The sequence below is a fragment of the Chiloscyllium plagiosum genome, unplaced genomic scaffold, assembly GCF_037043375.1.
Source record: "Chiloscyllium plagiosum isolate Xiang-an unplaced genomic scaffold, Cpla_swu_hap1 HiC_scaffold_9, whole genome shotgun sequence".
Taxonomy (NCBI): Eukaryota; Metazoa; Chordata; class Chondrichthyes; order Orectolobiformes; family Hemiscylliidae; genus Chiloscyllium; species Chiloscyllium plagiosum.
The window spans coordinates 89,337,640-89,352,059 of NW_028270147.1; the positions used below are offsets into that span (position 1 = coordinate 89,337,640).

Sequence of the window (14,420 nt, forward strand, 5' to 3'; positions counted from 1 at the left end):
TATTCCATCACACTCCTGACTAGTGCCTTGTAGATGGTGGAAAGATTTTGGGGAGTCAGGAGGTGAGTTGCTTGCTGCAGTATTCCTAGTTTGTGACCTGTTTATGTGGTGAGTCCAGTTGAGTTTCTGGTCAATAATAATCCCCAGGATGTTGATGGCGGGGGATTCAGTGAAGCTAACACCATTGAATGTCAATGGGGCAGTGGTTGGATTGTCTCTTATTGGTGATGGTAATAACTCACAGGAAGCCTTGTTAAAAATAAAATCTCCAATATCCACAGTAAACTTGCAATGTGCTTTTCAAAAAAAAACCAATCCATATGTTTCCACAAAGGCAGAGAGATATGGAGCCAAGGTAGACCATTCAGCCCATTGTGTAAATAGAGTCGAAAGGCACGGAATCGGAATGGGTTGGGTTGAGAAATTGCAAAGGAGAAAAGACCCTGATGGGAGTTAGGTATGCACCTCCCAGCATTAGGCAGGATGTGGGACAAAAAAATAAATCAGGAGATAGAAAAGACATCTATGAAGGGTACTACTACAATAATCATGGGGAACTTCAATATGCAGGTGAACTGGGAATATCAGATTGCTAGCAGATCCCAAGAAAAAGAATTCATAGAATGTTTACAAGCTTTTGTTTTTAATACAACTTGTAGTGGAGCCCACGAGGGAATCAGGCCATTCTGGGTTTAATGATGTGTAATGAAACAGATTTGATGAGGGAGTTTAAGGCGACAACCTGTAGAGCCAGCAACCAAAATATGATAGAATTCACCCTGCAGTTGGACAGGAAGAAGCTGGAATCAGATGTAATGGTATTACAAGTGAAAAAAGGTAACTACTGAGACACGAGGGAGGAGCTGGCCAGAGTTGATTGGAAGGGGACCCTAGCAGGGAAGATGGTTGAGCAGCAGTTTCTGGGACTAATTTGGGAGGTACAGCAGAAACCCATCCCGATGTGGAAGAAACAGACTGAGGGGAGGACAAACAACAATGGCTGACAAGGGAAGTCAGGGACAGCATAAAAACAAAAGTAAAAGCATACAATGTTGTGAAGACTAGCATTTAAACACCAATCGAGGATAACTAAAAAACACAGAAGAGGGAAGAATATGAAATATGAGAGTAAGCTAACTAGTAATATAAAAGAAGATTACAAATTTTTTTCAATATCTAAAAGGTAAGAGAAAGGCCAGCCTGAACAATTGGACCTTTGGAAAATGAGGCTGAAGAGATAGTAATGGGGAACAAACAAAAATGGAGGAACTGAATAGGTAATTTGCATCAGTTTTCAGTGGAAGGCATCAGCAGCATACCAGAACTTCAAGAGAGTCAGGAGACAGAGGTGAGTATGGTGGCATCACTAATAGGAAGGTGCTAGGGAAACTGCAAGGTCTGAAGGTAGATAAATCATCTGACCAGGTGAACTACACCCAGAGTTCTGAAGGAGATAGCTGAGGAGATTGTAGAGCCATTGGTGGTGATCTTTCAGGAATCACTGGAATCAGGGAGAGTCCCAGGGGAACTGTAAAATGACTAATGTAACACCTCTGTTTAATAAGGGAGGGAGGTAGAAGACAGGAAACTATAGGCCTGTTTACCTGATCTCATTGGAGATTTTGGAGTCCTTGATTAAGAATGAAGTTGCAGAGTACTCGGAAATACATCGTACAATAGGCTGAGTCGGCATGGCTTCATGTCTGACAAGTGTGTTAGAATTTTTTTGAGGCGGAAATGAGCAAGTTAGACAAAGGAGAACCAGTGGATGTGATTTATTTGGATTTCCCAAAGGCTTTTGACAAGGTACTATAGAGGAGGCTGCTAAATAAGAGCCCATGTGTTAGGGGCAAGAACAGATAGCATGGATAGAGGTTTGTCTGACTGGCAGAAAACAAAGAATAGGGAAAAAGTCTTTATCAGAATGGCAACCATCCTGAAAACTAGCGAAGTTCTTCAGGGGTCAGTTTTGGGACCACAACTAACATAAGAACTAGGAGCAGGGGTAGGCCATCTGGCCTATCAAGCCTGATCCACCATTCAATATGATCATGGCTGATCTTTTCATGGACTCAGATGCACCTACCCGCGCTCTCACCATAACCCTTAATTGTTACTCCTACCAAAATGGATGACTTCACATTTATTAACATTGTATTCCATTTCAGACCTTTGCTCAATCACTCAAAGTATCCATGTCCCTCTGCAAAGTTTCCCAGTCCTCTACACACTTTGCTCTGCCACTCATCTTAGTGTCATCTTCAAACTTAGTGTCTCCAACTCCAAATCATTGATATAAATTGTGAATAATTGTGGTCCCAACACCGATCACTGAGGCACACCACTTGTCACTGATTGCCAGCCAGAATAGCACTCATTTATCCCCACTCTTCGCTTCCTGTTAGTCAACTATCCTCTATCCATGCTAATACTTTACCTGTAATGGCATGCATCTTTATCTCATGCAGCAGCCTCTTGTGCAGCACCTTGTCAAAGGCCTTTTGGAAATCTAGGTACACCACATCTACCAGGTGCCCTTTTGTCCACCTTCCTCGTAGTGTCTTCATAGAATTCCAAAAGATTTGTTAAGCATGACCTGCCCTTCATGCTGCGTCTGCCCATTGGGACACTTTCAATCCAGATGCTTTGCTATTTCTTCCTTGATAATAGACTCGAGCATATTCCCCATGAGAGAGGTTAAGCTAACTGGTCTATAATTCCCCATCTTTGTTTACCTCCCTTTTTAAACAGCGATGTCACATTTGCTGTTTTCCAGTCTGCTGCCACTGCCCCAGAGTCAAGCGAATTTTGGAAAATTACTACCAGTGTGCTTGCTATTTCTCCCGTCATCTCTTTTAGTACCCTGGGATGCACTCCATCAGGGCCAGGAGACTTTTCAATTAGCTTTCCCAACACTGCCTCTTTTGTAATAATGATAATAGCCTCCCTTGTTTAAGTGCAGGACCCTGGTATTGGACTTTATTTTCACACTCTCCCTCTATATTCTAAATTTAACCATACTGTGATCACTCCTTCCAAGAGGATCCCTAACTATGAGGTCATTAATTATTCCTATCTCATTACATAGGACCAGATCTAGGATAGTTTGCTACCTTATCCATTATATACTGCTCAAGAAAACTATCTCAGATACGCTCAACGATCTCTTCGTCAAGACTACCCTGACCGTGTTGGTTCAACCAATCAGCATGTTGGTTAAAATCTTCCATGATGATTGCCATACCATTTTTACAGGCATTAATTATTTCTTTGTTTATTGCCCAGCCCAATGAGATGCTTTTATTTGGTGGCCTATTCATTTTGCCTATCAGTGACTTTTTCTTCTTCGAATTTCTAATTTCCACCCAAATGGATTCAACCTTATTCTCCACAGAACCTATATCATCTCTCAGCAACACCCTGATGTTGTCCATGAATATCAGAGCGACACCACCTTCCTTCTGTCTGTCCTTCCGAATTGTCTGATACCCCTGGATATTTTAACTCCCAGTTATGACCATCCTGTAACCATGTCTCTGTAATGGTTACAAATCATATTCAATCATAATGATTTGTGCCGTTAACTCATCCACCTGGTTATGAGCTATGAGCATTCAGGTAAAGTACCTTTATGCTAGCTTTCTTACCCTCATGATTTCCAGCATCCCTAGTAATATCGCCTGAGTTATCCTTCCTTTTTATTTCTTTTATAGTCTGCCTTGAATTTAAACTATTCACGTTATACATTAACAATATGGACAAAGAAACTGAGGACATTGTTGCTATGTTTGCAGATGACACAAGGACAGGTGGAGGGACAGATAGTGTTGAGGAAGTGGGGAGGATGCAGAAGCACGGCAGGCCAGAAGAGTGGACAACAAAGTGGCAGCGGAGTACAGTGTGGGAAAGTGAGAGGGTATGCACTTTAGTAGGAAGAATAGAGGCATTGACTACTTTCAAAATGGGGAAAAGCTTTGGAAATCTGAAGCACAAAGGGACTTTGGTGTCTTTGGAAGGATTCTCTGAAGATTAACATGCAGGTTCAGTTGGCAGTTAGGAAGGCAAATGCAATGTTAGCATTTATTTCAAGAGAGTGAGAAGGGCAGACATGTGGTGCTGAGACTGCTTAAGGCTCTGGTCAGACCCCCTATGGAATACTGTGAGCAATTTTAGGCTCCATTTCTTAGGAAGGATGTGCTGGCATTGGAGGGATGTCCAGACGAGGTTTACAAGAATGATCTTGGGGTTGAAGAGCTTGTCATATGAGGAGTCATTGAGGATTCTGGGTCTGTACTTGATGGAGTTTAAAAACATAAGGAATCTCATTGAAACTTACAAGATACTGAAAGTCCTGGAAAGAGTGGACGTGGAGAAGATGTTTCCACTTGGAGGAGAGGTTAAGACCTGAGGGCCCAGCCTCAGAGCAAAGGTATTACCCTTGAGAACTGAAATGAAGAGGAATTTCTTCAGGCAAAAAGTGGTAAATCTGGGGAGCTAATGTCACAGAAGTCTAGGAGGCCAAGTCATTGAGTGTATTTAAGACAGAGATGGATAGGCTCTTGATAAATAAAGGGAATCAAAGGTTCTGGGGAGAAGATGGGAGAATGGACTTGGAAAACATATTAACTGTGATAGAATGGAACAGACTTGATGGGTTGAATGGCCTAATTCTGCTCCCACATCTTATGGTTTTGTGGTCTGCTGGAATAAATCCATTTTCAATGATCCTTCAAAACTTGAATACTCCGAGACTACTGAACACCAAGGGTTTTTTTTTTAACATGACTCAGTCACAATTTGTCACCTGGATTTCAATTGTGAAAGTTGACACTTGCACTTAATACTGAGCTACCGGGGTGTACTAGTCACCGGGTAATCTGTCTAGGAGATGGTGACCAAAGGAAAGGAAAATGGAAAAATGAGAGAAACTATAACAACAGTGAAAGCGGAAGAATGACAAAGCAGAGCTGTAGCAATAGGTAACCGAATAAAAGAGAGAGAGAGAGAGAGAGAGAGAGAGAGAGTTTGGAGGATACTGAAACATAAGGTTAAGACAGAGATTTGTGGGAGCAGGAGGGGAGAGAAGGGGTTGCTGATGTGACATTTTTGGGACTCGGAAGAACGAATAAATGATGAGTGAATGAATGCAGTGGGAAGAAAAGACAAAAAGATCAAGTGGAGGAGTATGAGAGATGGTTACAATGAGATTGGAACACATGATCAAATGAATTGAGATGGAAACCAGAGAGACAGAGTGATGAATGTCAATCAGAGAAAGTAAAAGGATATAGATTGGAACAGGAGAAAGTGAAGAGGTTGGAAAAATGAAGGATTCAGAGAGGCGCAATGAAATAGGAGAGAACAGCAAAAACACATGTACAAGTAATTGGAATACAAGGCATTGAGGGGATAAAATAGGTAGATAATTGAGAAAGAGACGAGGAGAGATCATGGAACTTTCTGCTGAGCTGCAGCATCTTGCCTATAGGTGGCAGCTTTGTTCAAATTTACTGGAACCACCTGAAAGGGAGCAACCTGGAGAAAACAGTTGTCAGCTGTGTCGAATTGACCTCCCGGCCCTGCAGCTTTTCAAGTTAGTGCAGTAAAGTGTAGGCAGAGCCTATACTACTGTTGAATAAATGTGTCTTTGTTTCCAAACAATAATGCAACAAAGATTCTTAGCAGATGATGTGCAGCTGCTAATGGACTGCTCGTATGAAAATGTCAAATATGGAAATCGTGAAACAGAAAGGGTACCCCTGCACTGATTATCAGAGCACTATTGATGTATTCCTGTTTTCAGATGGGAGGGGTGCGTGCAGGGAGGGCAGAGATTATGGTCAATTTCTCGCCCCCTCATTAACATCTCAATAGAAACCAACCAAACAATACAACAGTCCAGTTTTACATCAAAGGGAATTGACAGTGTGTGAAACACCATTGTTCTGTGTGGGTGCCCATACATATTGTTCTCATCAACAGCACATGTGGAAGTAAAATAGCAAATGGACTTGCTCCCTTTTGGATCAGGTATTAGAAATATTGCGAGTAATTTTGGTTTGGACAATTGGCCGTTCTGCTGAAGTGATGTCCAACCCCCTCAAACTAGATCAGCAGGGTCTGACATCAGGAAACTAACACTGCCTCCCTTACTGTAATGCAGCAAAATCATGAGGGCTTTTTTTCATCCCCCCCCCCCTCTAAGCCCTAATTGCTCTGAGGATGGTGGTGAGCCAGCTTCTGGAACTGCTGTAGCGGGGGTACTCCAAGGGCTGGTGAGGGATTTCCAGGATTTTGTCGCAGGAATGACAAGGTAATGTTGATAAGTGTTCAGGTCTGCATGGGCTGTGATTTGGAGAAGGAAAGCATCCACCAGAGGTCACTGGAGAGCAACGTAGTGCAGAAGACCCTTCCCTAATCAGGTGCGGCACGGCCAGTTCCAGGACCTCAGTGCCAGTATAACTTAGATCAGCAAACTTAAAGTGGCGCTGGGGTGGCATTCAACTGTTCTGGGATCCTGGAAAAGAATCCTTCATTTTAAGGGGAAGGCAACTACCAGGGTTAATGATGCCCAAGTTGGCAGCCAGAGATCGTGCCAACAGTTTGAGACACTTATGTGATATTTTGAGGCACAGTATATCTTATCGAGGGCACAGGCCTGGGTGGTACTTTAGTGCCCAATAGCCAACGCCCGGGGCTCGCAAAGGCTTGCAGTGCTCAGGTCAGGCATTGGCCACCTTCTGCCCAGGAGAAGCGCTTGAGATTTCTGACCCTGCCCCAGATATATCTTCCAGTTCCGAACCGCTGGGGTAATTGCTGCCACCAAGACCTCCTTTTGACTGTTGTGCAACAAACCAGTTCACCAAATTGAAAACCACCATCAGGTTCAGCAGTTCTACAACAAAGGTTGGAATTCCAAGTAATGCAAATTTTTGCGTCAAGCTGTCTGGACAGGTCTCTGACCCATCCTGAGATTGATTGATAGAACTGGATGCAACAGGACAGGGGGAAGCTCATGTGGAGCATAGACCCCAACCTGCGCAATTAGGGCTGAATGGCCTGTGCATACTCCGCATCATTGCATATCTGCCCTGCCTTCTCTCCTCATCATTCAGCTGTTCTTGTGCATGCAGTGAGTGACAGGTTGGATAAGCTTTGTGGTTTGCTCAATCAGAATATGCTGCAGAGGGGGAATGGGACACATTGATGTGAGATAAAGTTGGCACTTCTGTATCTCAGTGCCTTGTCACAATGATATCAGTCGGTGGAAAATGGTACAATTTTCTGCCAGCAGCTTGCCAACACTGCCTTCAATGGTTTTGAGTGCAACAGTGAATCAACTAAATGTTAATCTCATGATTTTATTTTGAGTTGAAAGCTATGTGTGTAACTGAACTCGAACAGGTTTTACCCCATTTTAAATTGTATCTGTGCAGCTCCTTCGGGCTGATCTTAAATGGGAGGATTGGATTATAGCCTGCTTTTTATTCATTTGTTCTCATTCATAGGGTCATACAGTACAAAAACAGACCCTTCGGTCCCACTCATCTGTGCCAACCGGACATCCCAGTCTGATCTCGTCCCATTTGCCGGCATTCTGCCCATATTCCTCTGAAACCTTCCTATTCATATACCCATCCAGATGCCTTTCAAATGTTGTAATTGTACCAGCCTCCACCACTTCCTCTGGCAGTTCATTCCATACACACTTCACCCTCTGTGTGAAAACGTTGCCACTCAGGTCCCTTTTAAATCTTTCCTCTCTCATCTTAAACATATGCTCTCTAGTTTTAGAATCTCCTGCCCTGGGGGAGAAAGAAACTTGGCGTTTCACCCTATCCATGACCCTCATGATTTTATCGACCTCGACAAGGTCACCTCAGCCTCCGCCCCCAAGAGAAAACAGCCGTAGCCAATTCAGCCTCTCCCTTTAGCTCAAACACTCTAAACCTGGCAACATCCTGTCAACGTAATCTTCAACAAAGATATTTACCCAAGCAGTGCTGATTAATATCATTTGGGCTGCTGTTGCATGACTGATAAATCCGGCCTTATGAACCATGAGCTCGTTACTCAGACAGAACCCCTTTCATTCTTCGCTGTTCCTTTCTCTGCAGAGTCAGTGCTGAGCTTTGTGGATGACATTGCCTCTGGATCCAAGACTCCCTGTGTGATGTTGGGAAAAGTTCCAGACAAAGTTTCAAACTCTATATCTTTGATCATCAGATGCCTGGAGCCTGATACTACGTACATGTAAGTAGATTCTCAGAACAATCTAGCAAGTGGGCGGCACGGTGGCACAGTGGTTAGCACTGCTGCCTCATAGTGCCAGAGACCTGGGTTCAATTCCCACCTCAGGCGACTGTCTGTGTGGAGTTTGCACATTCTCCCCGTGTCTGCGTGGGTTTCCTCAAGGTGCTCCGGTTTCCTCCCACAGTCCAAAAATGTGCACGTTAGGTGAATTGGTCATGCTAAATTGCCTGTAGTATTAGGTAAATGTGGGGAATGGGTCTGGGTGGGTTGCGCTTCGGTGGGTCGGTGTGGACTTGTTGGGCCGAAGGGCCTGTTTCCATGCTGTAAGTAATCTAATGTAATAAAGTCGTTGTTTTCTAGCAAGTCACATTGGCAAACTGGTGAAAGTGGACGTTCAATGAGTTCAATTGGAATTCATATCCTGCTCAGACAAATGGTGTAGTGATCGACCAGGTCATGTTTTGGGGACTCAGGTTGGAATCCCATCAGGGCAGATGGTGGAATTTGATTTCAATAAAGTAAAAATCTGGAATTCAGAGCTTAGTAATTGCCATTATTTATGCTGTCACTTGTCGATAAAATCTATCTGGTTGACTAATGTCCATCCGGGAAGGAAATTGCCATGCTTACCCGGTCTGGCCTACTGCAATCTGCTTGACTCTTACCTGTCCTCTGGGTCAGTGACACCAACATCCCATGAATAGATAAAATATCAAAACAAAGGGATGAAAATCTTCCTCAGAGCATTGGTTGGTAAAGTTTTTTTTAAAAATCTGGAATAAATTTGTATAATCTCAACAAGCAGCCTTGTAGCAATGCAGCTATTCCGACTGAGTTAGGGGTCATGCCCAAAATGCCATTGGAAGTACAGTTGTAGGATATGGAAAATGTGCAAGTGTAACAAGGGTTCTTCATTCGTGGTTAAGTCTGATTCTACCTTTTAGGCTAACCTGGAATACCGGGTTCCCGATGAAGAGACATGTTTCGGTTTCATGTTAAATATTTCTGATTGATGCGTGCAGTGTTCCCAAGGATAACGACCACACCTCATAGCTATAAAGTGGAGATACTGGAGAAGGTGCCTGCAATGACCACTTCTTCACCATTTATCACAGAGAAGATCTCCCTTGTTTCCAACACTTAAAACCTGCTTCAACAGAGATTAACATCACTTTTGAAATTCTGAAACAAGGAGTGTAAATTCAGGTATTTTTACCTTTAAAAATCTGGTCATGAAACAAAATAAAATGCCATCAGAGAAAGTGATCATGAAAGTGTTGATTTTTCCCTTGTGAAAACATAATTAGTTCACTTGATGGAAGGAAACCTACCCTGTCTAAATCTTGCATGGTTCAAATCCCACACCAATGTTATTAGCCTGTTAGGGATTTGAGCAAAGTGGGCTATGGTGAAGTGTGTGGGAGAATCAGACGAGAAGTCCAATAGGTCCCATCTCAATGTTGGGAGCATCTCTCATCATCATTGACAAGCCTCAAGACGGGTTTCTCACCAGCCAATTAAGGGAATTGTAGCTTGTTAAACACCTTACTTAAGGCCACAATTTGCCTCATTAATATGCAGCTCTCCATCTTCCCAGACGCACTGAAAAAGTTAGACATCAAGAATTCTTGTCGTGGCAATCGCAGCAGGTACCCTGGCGATTTCACCTGGCTGAGAAGAGCCTCTATGATGCGCAGCACCAAGCAGCATGTCAGGGCACAATCTATAAGCGTTGGTTTTGCATGCCCCCTTGTCTGAAGGCATTGGCATCTGAAATGGGCCAACCCCTCGTGATCACCATGACACCTCTGCCATCCAGGCTGCCCAGGAAGCACAGATCTGCATCACACACCAGCAGCGGGTACTGAGAGGCTGCTGGGATGACACTTTGGAGACCGCAACAGGCACCAGGCTCATTGAATCATGGAATCCCTACAGTGCAGAAGCTGGCCATTTGGCCCACCGACCCTCTGAAGAGGAGCGCCCTACCCATGGATTGGAACAGGCTGTTTCTCAGAGTTGCTTGCTTGCTGTGTTAGCACTTGGTTCCTGTAGGCTACGCAGGAAGAGGGGGATCGGGTATCAGGGGCCTAACTGAGATGGAGCTGGCACCCCTCCCTGCTCCAGTCAGCACTGACCACCTTACTCACACCAGCACAGAGACCAAGGAAGGATTAAGGACGGTTTCGAATGAAGGACCATGCTATCAGCACAGGCATCTATCGATGGTATATCCTGTGTGGATGTGGAATTAGGCATCATGTTAGCACAGCTGCATTCAGAGTCTCAGACAAACCAGGAAACAATGGTATTTATACAAACAGGAGAATAAGTCTACCATTAAGTTTGGAATATTAATTTGACAAGTATTCCTATTTAAACAGATTTTCCTCAATGTTCATTGAAATCTCCTGCAAATATTTATCTACCAGTGAGCACCCATTTGCATTCAGTAAGTCCAAGTGTCAACTTGGCTCAGCTGATAGCAGTGTTGGTGTGAATCAAAATATTGTGGCTTTTCCCAGCATTCAGGCCTACGATCCAACCTGACACTACTGAGTGCAGTACTAAAAGATCTTTGCATGTATTCCCCAACATATTAAACAGAGATCCATCTGCCAATTCAGAGTTGGATATCAGGTGATCTTATGGCACTATTTGCTGAAAAGCAGGGAGTCATTCCTCCCTCAAGTCAACATTTTTAAAATCTCCTTGATTGGTTATTAATTTCATTTCCTATTGGGTTTACCTTACTGTGGTTCAAAATTAGCTGCCAAGTTTTCCTGCATAGTAACAGTGATTATTCCACTTCAGATTTGTTTTAGATTAGATTCCCTACAGTGCAGAAACACGCTTTTCGGCCCAACAAGTCCACACCGACCCTTCGAAGAGTAACCACCGAGGCCAATTTCCCTCTGACTAATGCACCCAACACTATGGGCAATTTAGCATGGCCAATTCACCTGACCTGCACATCTTTGGACTGTGGGAGGAAACCGGAGCACCCGGAGGAAACCCACGCAGACACAGGGAAACTCCACACAGACAGTCACCCGAGGCTGGGATCGAACCTGGGATCCTGGTGCTGTGAGGCAGCAGTGCTAACCACTGAGCCACCATGCCGCCCTGAAATTACACTTAAATGTGAATGCTTTGAGATGTTCTGAGGACATATGTCACTATGTTTAGAGAAAGGCCATGCAAGTACATTCTATGTTAAGGGTAAATATTCACTGAAACCCTAGTTTAACTGTGTATTCTTTGATAGCTCCAGGTAAGCATATTGCATATGTATGAATTCCCACTGACTTCTGAAACAGAAAATCACAGGTGTATGCTCTGCACAAAATAGCTCCCATCTTTGCTTCAGGCACTTTACTTAAAATCAGTTATTTTCATGTGAAGCACTGTATTTTATGCTGTCGAGTTTTAGAAGACATTGTATAAATTTGGGGAAGGTAATGGTGTAGTGGAAATGTCAGCAACAAGTAAGCCAGAGGCTCAAGTTAATGCCATTCAAATCCCACCAGGGGCAGCAAGTGGAAATTAAAGTTGATGAATAAATCTGGAATGGACAGCACCGGTGATGGTATCATTGTTGTTTTCAAAAGAAACTCTGGTTCACTAATGTCCTTTAGAGAAGGAGAACTGCCACGCTTACCTCATCTGGCCCCCCCTTACATGTGACGCCAGATTCGCTCAATCATTAACTCAACAGGCCCAGCAAGCCACTCCATTCAAGGGCAATTAGTAATGGGCATTAAATGTCACCATTGACAGTAACACACCTATCCTAGAGTCCTACAGCATGAAGATAGGCCCTTTGGCCCAAACCGGTCCATGTCGAGCAAAATGTCCATCCACGCTAACCCCATTTCTTTGCACTTGGCCTATACAGTGGAACCTCGATGATCCGAAGGACATGAGCAGGGAGTATTTCGTTCAGATAATCGAATGCAGGGTAATCGAGGTTCCTCTGTATCCTTTTATACCTTTCCTATCCATATGAAAGAGTAAATAAATACAGATCTTTTCCCAAGTTAACCCCTCCCACTGACCCATCACAGAATAGATCTGAGCACTCCCTGGAGCCCACAAACTCATCATTATCACAACAGCTGAGGACGACACTGACCCTAAGGTTCTCATGACTCTTGCCATGATCCTGAACTCTAATCGTAATAAATCCCAAGCCCATATGTTGATCTAAAACAAGGTTCAGTGGAGACTCCCCCTGTAAAAATGTTGCCCATGGTGAGACTTTCCTTTTAAGAAGTGTCAGATTGAGAAGACATTATTTGTTAAGCAGTTGTTCAGATTGTGTGAATTAATTTTAATGAATTCCAATTTGAAAGATGGACCGTTGACAAAAGCTTGAATGGGAATCTTGCAGCAAGATTCCCTTTTTAAAAGCCAGTCTGTTGGTGAAGCTCTGTTGTTTAAATATGAACTTAATGGATCGACTCGCTCCTTGAAAGTAACACTGCTCCCCCTTAAAGCAAAGGTATTGTTGATACTAAGGATGTTCTTTGCCCATTTCTTAAAATGCTTTCATGTTGGGGCAGAAATGTTATATGCCATTCTTGTCTTATGTAACAGTGTTTGGGGCGTTTTCAGCAAATGATCTCATCAAACATGGCTTTGTGAAGATTGGAATGATATCAATTCTGAAGGTCATGATAACTTTGAAGTTTATTCTGCAATTTGAGTAGATCTGATTCTAATTCCCAATAGAAAACAGTGTTGCTCACATCGGAGGAGTCTGATTTCATCTGTGCCAGTGTTTCATTTTGACAGTAAGATCAATAATTGTTATAAATGGATCCTAATGACTGATGACCTAATCATCTTGTTGCTTTAATTTATTAATGAGATTAGCATCGAAACAATGAGTCATATGGTTAACTGTAAAATAATACAGTACTTCAGTGGTCTAGCCATCCAGCTGAGCTAAACATTTCAATATGATCATTTCAATATACTTCAGCCTTTATGTCATGTTTTTAACTCCTCCAGGGCAATGTACGTTTTATTTTTCCCCTCGAGAAGACTATTCTGTCTGAGACCAAATCCATCACGGACATGAATGCGCCTGTTCTTGGCAGCCGGTCTCCCTCTTGGTCTTTGGGCCGCCTTCTTCGTTAAGAACTTGCAACCACAATTATCCTGCCACCACCTTTCCTCTGCGTTTTGTTCAAACCATCACTTGTAATCTCAACTAGCCTCACTTCTTCCTTATCAGTTCTAGGTACGCTGTTCAACATGTGCCTTCTCATCACATTCCCACTATGATCTGAATTAGAGCTCCTGCCAAAGTATGCCGCTCACTTGCACAACTGTGCGTACCTTCTCTTGTTCTTCCTCTCCCGACTTCGAGACTTTCAAAACCCAAATTTGGAATGACCTCCTCATCATCCTTGCTTTATATTCAAGTTCTCTTTCATTCTTTCCCACCCTGAAACTATTCTCTACCTGTTTTGATGTATATCATCTTTAGTACAGAATTAACTGATTATTACAATTGGATTAGCATTGAGTTTAAAATACCAGCAATCTGTAAATCCCAGTTGGCGGATCTCATCCTGTCCCTCAATGTGCGTGCTTGTAAATTAAACTTATTAAGAGTCATGGAGTCAAACAGCATTTAAAGGTACAATAATTAGCAATAGCCTGACTTTGCTAATTTAATACTGTTAATACATTTGAAAAAATAATATGACTGTTACATCAACTGTATCGACACTTAAGTTACCCTCTTCTGTCTTCTTACAATCAGATTAGTATTGATTCTAAGCAAGTGACTCAACTAAAGTAACTGCTGGTCCTTGGTCGATTGGCTGGAAATGGTGAACTCAATTCAACAATTATTGTGTGTTGAGGTGGAACTGTAGATTACTGCAGTGTAGAGGTCTTTTGCATAAAACCATACAACCATGTGACCAATCTGAAGCACAGGTAATCTTCAGGGACCAGATATTCTGTGTAACTTCATCCCCCGGATACAGTTTTACATAATAACTGAAGTTTGACTCTAATATGGTAACAAAGGTACTTTACTATACACAAGCCTTTCTATATTCCTCTCAACAAGTATAGTAATCAAGAGATATCGAGATCTAGTGTATTAGTCTATGTCAGCATTGTTATCCTGATTATCCAATTATATT

At 42.9% G+C, this 14,420-nt stretch overlaps 1 protein-coding gene across 1 annotated transcript in view; it reads left to right on the top strand.

Annotated features, from left to right (window-relative positions):
* The window catches only part of astn1 (astrotactin 1), a 2,207,527-nt gene that overhangs the window by 2,162,901 nt on the left and 30,206 nt on the right, over positions 1–14,420 (top strand). The window contains exon 20 of the mRNA XM_043700015.2: positions 8,118–8,253. Coding sequence (XP_043555950.2) covers positions 8,118–8,253 — 136 coding nt within the window. The remainder of the gene's footprint in view (positions 1–8,117; positions 8,254–14,420) is intronic.